Consider the following 11,935-nt stretch of genomic DNA (forward strand, 5'->3'; position numbering starts at 1 on the left):
TAAGCAAATGTAATTATTAAATACTTTAATAAATAATGCAATATTAACATTAAATTATTATTAAGTATTAGTGAGAAATATATTATGCATTCGTTGAGACGCTTGAAAGATCATAAAAAAAGGTAAGAAAAATAGTTTTAGTTTATGAGAATCTCGAGTGTGGAGTCGTCTGTAATTCCTCAGAAATCGCTCCTGTTACGCGGGAAGCATGATGAGCAAGGAGGTGGCAGTAGGTATTCGAACAATGAGTTTGGAGCGTTTGGAGTCGTCTATAATTTCTCAGAAATCGCTCCTGTTACGCGGGAAGCATGATGAGCAAGGAGGTTGCAGTAGGTATTCGAACAGCGGCACGCCTACTCTCACTTATATAACCCGTCGCCATTGGAACGACTCGCGGCGCAGATGCCCCTCCCACGGTCAATCAGAGCGCTAGAGGGGTCAGAGGCTCCCGCGCTCTGACCAATAGCAGCGTGACTGAGCGGAATACCTCCGTCAACTTCCTTGCCTAACATGCTATGCTGATACTTTTGCCGATTTAAACGGAGTTTTCGACACCGAGAATCGCCATTTTCGCCTAATCTTTTAATAGAATGTGTATTTTCAACCATTTTTATGATCTTTTGTGGTGTCTGTGAAGTTGGCATATCATTTTCCAGCAGATCAAAAATAAAAGGCAGTTTTTGTCGCATGCAGTCGAGTTCTATAGTTCCTGAGACTTTTTAGTAACAGTTCTGGTGATTTTATCCAAAAAACAGTTGATCGAAAAAATGATCTGCTAACTTCCCGTAGCAGATCATTTTCTAGCAAATCAAAAATAAAAAAGAGTTCTTGTCGCATGCAGTCGAGTTCTAAGTTCCTGATACTTTTTAATAATAGTTCTGTTGATTTTGCCAAAAAAAGTCCATTGAAAAAATTATCTGCTAATTTTCCGAAATCTCGGAGTTCCGGTTTATTTAAAATATTTTTCGAATAGTTCTGAGCATACTGAAGCATTTTCTAAAGAGTTCCCGACATTAGCAATGTTGTACGATTGTTTAAAAAATTAATACCGCCAAAAAACCGAGTATTTAGAGAGCATAGGGTGATATGCTGTACGAAATGTCGCAGTTCCGGTTTATCTAAAATATTTCTCGAATAGTTCTGAACATACTAAAGCATTTTCTAAAGAGTTCCCGACCCTGGCAATGTCGTATGATTGTTTAAAAAATTAATACCGCTCGAAAACCGAGTATTTAGAGAGAATAGGGTGATATGCTGTACGAAATGTCGCAGTTCCGGTTTATCTAAAATATTTTTCGAATAGTTCTGAGCATAATAAAACTGATCTGCTAGTTTTCCGTAGCAGACGTTTATTACCGATACTATGTGATATGCTGGTTCGTCGCGCGAGTTCTGGGCTCTTCGAGGCCTGTGTTATAGTTCTAGTACTTTTTTATGTATTTCAGAAGAGTAAAGCTTCTAGTAATTTTCGAAAATTTGTTATTTTTATTAACACCTCACCCATATAATTGTGATATGTTAATACATTACTGTAAGTTTAAGACTGTGTTCAAATTTTAAATTGTAGAATGTATTCTTATTATAAAAAATTAATTTTCTGAGTGGCATTATGTTAAGAAAATTTAAAAAAATAATGTAAGTTCCGAAAAAAAAAAAAAAAAAATCATTACTTTCATTCTTCAATGTTTTTTGCTCAAAATTTTGCATTGTTCTCTTAAGTATGGTACTTTAATTTAAAAAGAATAATCCACTTTGTGTGACCCCGTGTAACAACCGAGGGTTAAATCAAACAAGTATTACAATAAGAAAAAGAGAAAATTCTGGTTTAAAAGGCAAGTAAATTTTACGAGCGTATTAAAATAATCTATTACTATACGACATATTATTTTGAGTAACAACAGAAATTTATTGTAATAAAATGATTGAAATCACACGTTTGTAGGGATGAGGTATGTTGACCCATATTAAGGCATGCTTAGCTTGTCTTGCTGTTGCCGCGCGCGAGATGTGTGTGAATATGTGATTTTTTAAACAATTTTTTAAACAATCATACGAGATTGCCAGGGTCGGAAACTTTAGAAAATGCTTTAGTATGTTCATAACTATTCGAAAAATATTTTAGATAAACCGGAAGTGCGACATTTCGTACAGCATATCACCCTATGCTCTCTAAATACTCGGTTTTCGAGCGGTATTAATTTTTTAAACAATCATACGACATTGCCAGGGTTGGGAACTCTTTAGAAAATGCTTTAGTATGTTCATAACTATTCGAAAAATATTTTAGATAAACCGGAAGTGCGACATTTCGTACAGCATATCACCCTACGCTCTCTAAATACTCGGTTTTCGAGCGGTATTAATTTTTTAAACAATCATACGACATTGCCAGGGTTGGGAACTCTTTAGAAAATGCTTTAGTATGTTCATAACTATTCGAGAAATATTTTAGATAAACTGGAACTGCGACATTTCGTACAACATATCACCTTATGCTCTCTAAATACTCGGTTTTCGAGCGGTATTAATTTTTTAAACAATCATACGACATTGCCAGAGTCGGGAACTCTTTAGAAAATGCTTTAGTATGTTCATAACTATTCGAGAAATATTTTAGATAAACCGGAACTGCGACATTTCGTACAACATATCACACTATTCTCTCTAAGTACTCGGTTTTTGGGCGGTATTAATTTTTTAAACAATCGTACAACATTGCTAATGTCGGGAACTCTTTAGAAAATGCTTCAGTATGCTCAGAACTATTCGAAAAATATTTTAAATAAACCGGAACTCCGAGATTTCGGAAAATTAGCAGATAATTTTTTCAATGGACATTTTTGGCAAAATCAACAGAACTATTATTAAAAAGTATCAGGAACTATAGAACTCGACTGCATGCAACAAGAACTCTTTTTTATTTTTGATTTGCTAGAAAATGATCTGCTACGGGAAGTTAGCAGATCATTTTTTCGATCAACTGTTTTTTTGGATAAAATCACCAGAACTATTACTAAAAAGTATCAGGAACTATAGAACTCGACTGCATGCGACAAGTACTGCCTTTTATTTTTGATCTGCTGGAAAATGATATGCCAACTTCACAGACACCTTTTGTGCATGTCTACAATGCGAACAAATCCTTTTATTGTTTAATTTTAACCTACTAATATTAAAATATGAAATTTCTTTTATTATTATTATATTTATTTAATAATTCATTTAAATTACAAATAATTGACGCGTATGCGGCAATTATAAACTCTCTATAATCAACTCATTTCTCACGCAAAACGTGACATCATAGCGAATTGAAAGGACCCGTAATATGTGTTTTTTGCGAAACAGCCAGATATTACTTACATTACTTTGCTAAAAAAATCTCTAATTATTTAAGCAGGCTATAATGCTAACTCCTTTACTCTTACGCCTACTCCTCTTACTCTTTACTCCACGTTTACTTCGTGTATTGTAGACGACGCTTACCTAACAAGTTCGTGAAACAATTATATAGCGTTGTGTCAACGTATATTTTCTGAGACTCGTTTAATATATCGGGCGACGGCATTCGTAGCTCCTTTCTCTCGTTGGCTAGCATTATAAAATAAAATTCTAAAATCTTTTATCATTTAATCTTGTTCGAGAAAGCATACCTCACATTAAAGGACAGATAATAATAAAATTAACGTATTTCTTGACATTAGTTCAGTGTTGTTCGTCACATTTCGGAGCTTCTATATCTTCCCAAGTGCCGGCACTCGCCACTACTCGTTACCTAGCATTATGTGCAACTAATATATTTTGAAACTTTTTATCGTTTAATGTTGTTCGAGACAACATACTTCGCATTAAAGGATACATAACAATGATAAGATGAATGTATTTCTCGAGATTTCTTTAATGTTGTTTGTCACTTTCGGACCGTCTACCTTCTCGCCAAGCGCGACTAACGGCATTCGTATAGTTTCCCTTTTATTCGTTGGCTAGCATTATGTAAAGACATTTTATAACCCTTTATCGTTCAATCATGTTCGAGAGAGCATGCCTCACATTAAAGGACACATAGCAATGATAAAATGAACGTATTTCTCGAGATTTTTTTAGTGTCGTTTGTCGCATTTTCGGCGCTCCGACTTTCTCGTTGAGCGAATTACAAGCTCTTTTCTCTCGTTGGCTAGCATTATGCAACAACATTCTAAAACTTTTTATCGTTTAATCTTGTTCGTGAGAGCATGCTTCGCATTAAAAGATACATAACAATGATAAAATAAACGTATTTTTCGAGATTTCTGTAAGGTGGGGTTCATGCAGTACTTGCAAGTCAAATAGGCAACTATTTTTATTAGTGATAAATAAGTGTGATTTTTGTCTGTAAAAATCAGCATATAATTAGATTTATTATTTATGACATCTTTAATATTATACTACCTTTACGTAATTAAAATATTGAGACGAAAGTCACATCTTTTACTAGAGTTGTGAGCCGTGCGTGAATATATGTACAACAGCAGCGCGGCAACGTCATGATAAACGTAAAAGAGTCACGGTGCGGTCTCGCTTCGCGTGTACTTGGCGCGAGACACTACCGTGTCTCTTGATAGAATAAACGATGAATGTTAAAATTATTTGGACATTTTATAACCTCATTGTATTGAAACTTGTATTTATTCAGTATTACAGATCTTGATCAAACCTAAAGGACCACGCACTAATTATATGAAAAAAGTGGCCACCGTTAAAATCGACGAAAACTACGGAAAACTGTAGTTTGTGTGATGCCGATGAAAAGTTCAAATCCGCACAACCTTCAAAATATGCTAGTTTTTAAGCTACGAGCCTATAAAGGTAATATTGGTGGTATAAAACGTACACATATTATACATAGTATACCCACTCTTAGCGTTACGCAAGATCAACCAGTGGAGGTAGTGCGTGTCTGATCTTCTTTTTTGTTTTTGTTTTTATTTTTTTAATATTTTTTTTAATATTTTTTATTTTTTTATATTTTTTTTATTTTTTATCTTATAGTGTTTTTCTATTGTCTCAAACTCCTTGGTTTGCCAATTGTCAAAATATGCTATAATTGATAGTTTTTTATACCACAAATATTACCTTTATACATATATAGGCTCGTAGCTTAAGGGCCCTGGATACCCAGGTACGCCAGGTAATAGGGAAAATCAAGGAGTGTGAGACAATAGAAAAACACTATAAGATAAAAAGAAAAAAAAACAAAAATAAAAAATAAAAAATATTAAAAAAATAAAAAAATAAAAAAATATTAAAAAATATTAAATACTAATACGAATATAATAAAGCACTCGGTCAATTCTAGTTTTGACTAAATTATTTCAGTTAGAACGCGAATTGCCAAGCTGGGTTAGTTAAAACTAGAATTTACCAGTAAATTCGGGTTTTGACGTATTTCGGGTTTTAACTGTAACATATACAATCCCTCCATTCACATGCACACAATACATGTGGATGACTTTTCTTCCACTGGCTAATCAAGTAGGGGCTAATATCGTGGCCCTGGAGGATCAACTGTTGCAATTTAGGACATTGCTCGAGAATAATGGAAACATTATCAGGTGTTACAAATTCCACGTCTTCCAGATGTAAACGTTTCAAGTTTTTGCACTCCGCTAGTAATTTCAAATTGCGATCAGTGAGGACAATACTATTCAAATATATTTCTTCCAGCAGTTGACAGGAGGAAAGCAATCTGCTTAAGCTATCATCAAGGTGTACTCTCGGGTAATCTATTCTGTAACAAGAACCATATAATTATTACAGAACTTCAATCACAAAAATAAAATCAAAGTAACTTTTTCAAGAATCTTGCAAGAGAAACAAATTTTAATAAAGAATACGTAATATATATATATTTCGAAAGAAAATGTAGCACATACGGTTGACCAAGATCCACTATTCGTAAATTCTTACAGTCTGCAAGGGCATTAATACCCTTCGATGTAATTCCATCTGTATCATCATATAAACTTATTTTTTGCAAGTCCCGACACGAATTTCCTAACTCTATTGCAACGGTGTCGACTGGGAACCTCTCCTTACTGTAAAGATGACATCTTAAAGTTAATTCACGCATCCGTTTATTTTTTTGCAGTATTTTGCAAAGACATTGAGTTTCTATTCCTGGTGAATAAAGTGCCAACTTTTCCAGGCTGTCTAGATTTTCGAGACATGAAAGTCGTTTATTACCAACTATAACCGCCAATTCGACCAATTCCAACTCTAAAAAAAAATATGTATTATAGTTATATATGCAACTTAACAATAATTTTGATATTTGTATAATTTATATATATATATATATATATATATATATATGTATATATATATATACCTTTCAAATTTTTGCATATCTCTGAAATTTTGAGTAGGACATCATTGTCGTGAGATTCAATGCCTTTGAATCGTAAGTGCGTTAAATGCCTGCCGCAATTCTCAAGAAATTGCACGAAATGCGAAGAAGAAAAGTTGCATAATGTAAGATCTAATTGTTGCAAATATTTACATCTAGGTGTAAAGTAGCAAAGTACATTATAAAAGTAAGTAGGACAACAGATATTTCGCATGCTCAAACGTGTATATAGTAGAGGGTCCCGTGTTAAATCATTGAAACGCTTATTTACTTGGTTCATGAGGCATAACGTCTTCAAGTCTAAATGCTTTAATATTTCTAGAATTACTTCATCCTACAAAAGATAAAACACAAAACTTTAGTACGTGAGATAACATTGAAATAAATATTATTATGAGAAATAGACTTCTTAGAATACTTTACAGAAAGCGCGGAAAAACTGTCAGGTGATAGCTCTTTGGATTCATCTATACGATTCATATAATCAGGGATTACGTTTCTAAGAAGTGCAGATGTCTTTTCATTCCCGAAATTATTCTTATGAAAACTGTTTTCTACATCGCTGCAAATAATGTCGGAACAAATTTATTTTTATTATTAACAGAATAAAGAAAGATTGAATATTCCCAGATAGCAAAACGTCAGTTGTATTTACGAAATATGTGCGTAAATTCGTGACGAATGTTTGTACAAACAACATGTAAAGCTGCATCTGTAAATGCTCAGCAACAGTATTGAATTTGTTTCAAGCAATGGTCTATTCATTATTTGTTACATTTTGGTATCAACAGTTTACGCCCGAAAGCTCCATTGGCTATATATAGTTTAAATATTATTGATGGAAACTAACACATTTTTTGCTGCAAAGCACCATAAATATGAATTCTATAGAGCTACGATTTCATTCATGTTTACGCAATGTTTGTGGCAACAATACTGTTTTCAGCAATGATTTGCATGCACACTCACGTTTTGCTACCTACTTAATGTTGACAAATGTAATACCTTTTACAAATAATACAGTGTTCAGGAAAATTCTTTTGAAGATGGTCAATATCCAAATGTGCTTTTTTGTAATTTGCTGTTAGATTATGGACATCCTCATGGTGAGAATACATGCAGTTAAGTCTTTTTAATAGATCAGTTAAACTCTCTTCAGGATTTCTGGGAAGGATCAATTCTGACGTTCCAATAAGCATCACAGCGTCTAGCTTTGTGTAGTCAAATATACTGTGCTTAAATTCTAGTTTGAGTATATTGGTTTTAAAGTTACACAGCTGTAAAGGTGGGGAAAATAGTCTTGATATCGGAGGCACAATCTGAGGCAATCCATCCCACAATAAAATCCACCGATCATTTGAAGAATCTTGAGCCCAAATTTTAATTATGTTTCCAGGATTATATACTTCGTATATAGAGACTCTAATTGGATATACAGCTTCATGAAACTCGATTTCTATAAAGCAGAAAGTATAATTATGATTTCTTTCCAATAGAAACATTTCTTCTTTAATAATATTTTATTTATTAATTAAAATATTACATACCCAGATGATTGATGTGTTTGATATCTTTTTCATACGATCGTCTATTAAAATCAAATGGTACAGGCCATGTAGATAATGAGATATCAAAATCATAAGTTCTCTGTATTAAAATATTGAAATGTCAAAATGTGTCAAATACTACAAAATCTTGTGTAGCATAATGTTAAATTGTGATTATTTCTACAGGACAATAATCCCGCGAAATATATACGCATACCATAATGAATGTTTCTGAAAAATCTCCATATTTTGGAAATTTGGTAGGTGCCCCACGTATGTAACCTAAAGTATCAAGTGTGGTGCGATTATTGATACAATGAGATTTATAATGCTTCACAAATTGATAGATAAAATCAACAGAATTTTCCTCTCCTGTTGAGACCCTGCCGATATAGGGATATTGACTCAAACTCTCACTCTCAAATGGATAATGGAATGTCATATTCTTTCTCTGAAAGCAGATAAAAGATATGAAGGTTATAATCCTTGCCCTTTTTGGTATAAAAACGCTAAAATGCTGCATTATAATGCTTTACATTTATTATAATTATATAATTAATTATATCTATTATAATTATATAATATATATAATCTTTAAACATTATATAGTATAAAATTGTTTTGCTTGCTTTTGCATTATCAGTATTGACATTTAAAAGTAGCACACTTTTGTCCGTTTATTAAAATACAGCATACAAACTCTATTTAGCCGAACGGTAATTAGCGCGTCTAGTGCAATCAAAATTAATTTTATGAAATAACTGTAATTAATACCTAAGTATTAATGTAACCTAAGAGATTTATAAAAAAATTAAATTTAACAACTTTTTTTAAAACAAATAAGTTAAAAATTTTTGGCGAAAATCGTAACTTTTTTTTCAAAGTTTCACAATTAGTTTTCAATTTAAAAAATTTTTTTAGGTTCACATAGAAGAGAATGCAATTATGTAACTAAAAAATCTTGGATCAAGTTGATTAGTCAAATAGATTTTTCTCTATCTTGTACGAGAATTCGAAAAACGTGGTTGTAGATATTGCTGAACATTTAATACTAAAAATCAATATTTTTGTATTAAAAAAATTTTTTGTTAACGTCAAAATGTGTGATAAAACACCCCAAAAGTTTCGAAAAGATTCGTTTTATTGGAGCAGAGAAAAAAAATTGCAAAAATTATGCTTTTTTTTAGCGTTCTAATTCAGGTTCCCCCCTTAATCTATTTGATTGTATATCATATAACGGTCGTATAATTCTCATATTATTTCTTATAATTATTATATATGATAATGGAGTATTTAGAGATAAATCAATCAACTTGTTCAAAATTTGCTTATTCCTGCATAAAACATTGTGCAATAGAAAACAAGTTTTCAAGCATTGATTCTATTCTGAAAATAGACAATAGATCTGTTCTTTTTAGCTGAACTTCTTGTACGGCTCACCTTTCTTTTTTTCTTTTTACGATGTAGAGAAAAAAAGAAAAGATAAAATGTGCGAGAAGTTTAATTTATATATTTGTTACGCGTGATTTGTATGTGTTTTTGTATAATGTATTTGTATATGTGAGTATAAAAAATATTCAATGACATTCTCCATTCTTAGAACAAAAATGGCTGCGAAATGAGCAATCTAGTGGTATATAGAAGTCTGTGGAAGAGACTGAGCCACTTAAGTGCATATGCGCACTGTCTGTGTTAGTATGCCACGTGCTCTAGCAATAAGTATAGCACAAGCAGTCTGTCTCGTGAAAAAAGAAATTGAGGTTAGATAATAATGTGCTAGTGTTTGAAAATATGAATTAATTTGTAAAAACATATGTATATCATTATTAAATAATTAAATATTTTAAAGAAAAAACAAGTTTCTTAAAGTTTTTAAAATAAAATATGGAAACATTTTTTTTCTAAATCTGATATATCGTGAGCACGTGCTTCGTGTTCTTTTTTTACCACGGATGGTGCGAAGGTACCTGGCGGGGTGTTGTACTCGGTAGAGCAGTTACCACGCTGCGATCTGTTGAGACTCAGCCCTCGGCTTGGGGATTCGTTAAAAGAATAAAGAAACAAAAAAAATTGCAAAAATTGCTCATGTTCGCTGCACTTACGTTTTCTAAGTGACTAATATTGTCAAGAATGTAATATGTTATTTATAATATATTTTCTATCTTACATATCGATATGCATAATAGCGATTAAGTCGAACATATATGAATACAGTAAATACAGCGAATAAAGGAAATTAAAACGGAAATTTGACGAAAGCTAAATTAAAGATTAATCGGAAAATAATCGATTTTTATACTCACTGTTTATGCGAGGTAGATTTAATTTATCCGTATAAAATAAAAAATCAAGAAAGAGAAAACATGTGGGAACACGCAGTCGGTGAGCACCACAGATACTAGACTGCGAGCAGTATGAGTTTCTTTCAGGGGCAATTTCACCAACCACGGTTAAGCCCCTTGCACAATGCCAGGCAACAGGCAATAGGAACAGGGAATAGAAATCAGAAATCATGTATAAATGCAGAATAAACAGTGACACAGGCAATAGACACAAAGTTTCCGTCACGTTGGAAATTCTGTGCCTATTGCCTATTGCCAACCAATCATAGCATTTGAATTTTTTAGGTTGTAATTAACGATTTTTTGGTTATTTCCTGTTCCTATTGCCTGTTGCCTGGCATTGTGCAAGGGGCTTTAGCTTAACCGACGGTTAAAGTTAGCAGGATTGACCAATAGAAATGAATCCACCCTGCTTTCTATTGGTCAATCCTGCTAACTTTAACCGTCAGTTAAGCTAACCGTAGTTGGTGAAATTGGCCCTCAGAGTAACGATCCCTAACTATAACTAGATCCCTAGGGCGGAAAGGTAAAAAGTGAAAATAAATAATGGTTATAGCCAACGAGAAAGTATTGGACGACGCTCGGCGGGAAGATATAGAAGCTTCGAAATGCGGCAAAGTCGACGAAAATCTTGTTTGAGATAGCATAATTCTTGCATTAAACTAACATATAGCAAATGTTAAAATAAACGTATTACTCGAGATTCGATTATTGTCGTTCGTCGCATTTCGGAGCTTCGACTTTTTCACCGAGCACCGAGCGATGATATTTTCGCCGCTACTTCTTTTTCGTTGGTTAACATTATATAATAATATATGCAACAGCATTCTATAACTCTTTATTGACTTGTTCAAGAGAGCATGATTGATCTCATTAAAGGATACATAGCAATGTTAAAATAAACATATTTCTCGAGATTAATTTGTCCAGTGCCGTTCGTCGTATTTCGGAGCTTGATAACCTTTCCGCCGTGCGCCGAACGACGGTAAATTCGCCGCTACTTATTTCTCGTTGGCTATCATTATGCAAAAGCATTCTAAAATCTTTTATAGTCCAATTTCGTTCGAGAGAGCATGCCTAATATTAAAGAACACACATAACAATGTTGAAATAAACGTATTTCTCGAGAATTGATCAGTGTCGTCCGTCGCGGATTTCGGAGCTTCGACTTTTTCATCGAGCGCCAAGCGATAAAAAGTTTCAGAATATTGGTATTAAAATGCGATCGACGAGAAGAAAAGAGGTCCAAAAAGCCACACTCAATGATTTTCAAAAAATATCGTTAAAGTAACATACGCGACAGAAATCCATGAACCTCTTTTCTTTCAATGAAGAAAGAAGGAGAAGAAGAACGCTCCAAAGCATTTGTAGCGTCACATTGACCGTAGCTGTAGTAAGTAACAGTTCGGCAGCTCGAGCGTTTAATTGCTTCGTTTATTCCGCGAGCCGCGGCGCCGCGGCGCGGACGCGAAGGCCGTGTACGTCGCGCGCCCTACCCCTATCTTGCGCGCCATTCATCACCATTCATACGGCGACGCTCGAGCGAAGAGGTAGCGGCGCGAGCGACTCGGGCTCAATGTGCCACGTGCCACCGCAATTAATTTGACTACATCAAATAGAATACTTGATATGCGTTTTACGTGACATGAAATAATTCACGC

The 11,935-nt window shown here is 33.6% G+C and overlaps 1 protein-coding gene across 1 annotated transcript; it reads right to left on the reverse strand.

Moving 5' to 3' along the window:
• Window positions 1-4,633: 4,633 nt before the first annotated feature.
• On the reverse strand, window positions 4,634-10,621 carry LOC139813390 (F-box/LRR-repeat protein 4-like). The gene is made up of 8 exons (XM_071778892.1): window positions 10,236-10,621; window positions 8,150-8,383; window positions 7,933-8,032; window positions 7,391-7,841; window positions 6,809-6,947; window positions 6,368-6,719; window positions 5,913-6,255; window positions 4,634-5,767 (listed from the first exon to the last, which is right to left on the reverse strand). Exons 2-8 carry the CDS (start codon window positions 8,372-8,374, stop codon window positions 5,434-5,436), a joined length of 1,944 nt encoding a protein of 647 aa, XP_071634993.1. The 5' UTR covers window positions 8,375-8,383; window positions 10,236-10,621; the 3' UTR covers window positions 4,634-5,433.
• Window positions 10,622-11,935: the final 1,314 nt, after the last annotated feature.

Source organism: Temnothorax longispinosus, chromosome 5 (genome assembly GCF_030848805.1).
Source record: "Temnothorax longispinosus isolate EJ_2023e chromosome 5, Tlon_JGU_v1, whole genome shotgun sequence".
Lineage (NCBI taxonomy): Eukaryota > Metazoa > Arthropoda > Insecta > Hymenoptera > Formicidae > Temnothorax > Temnothorax longispinosus.

Bases quoted from the DNA above. Each gene is read 5' to 3' on its own strand.
- LOC139813390 (XM_071778892.1), bottom strand. From the start codon at position 8,374: ATGACATTCCATTATCCATTTGAGAGTGAGAGTTTGAGTCAATATCCC. The intron at 7,842-7,932 runs GTATGTAATATT...TCTGCTTTATAG, and splicing joins CAAACACATCAATCATCTGG to AAATCGAGTTTCATGAAGCT. The intron at 6,720-6,808 runs GTAAAGTATTCT...TATCTTTTGTAG, and splicing joins ACAGTTTTTCCGCGCTTTCT to GATGAAGTAATTCTAGAAAT.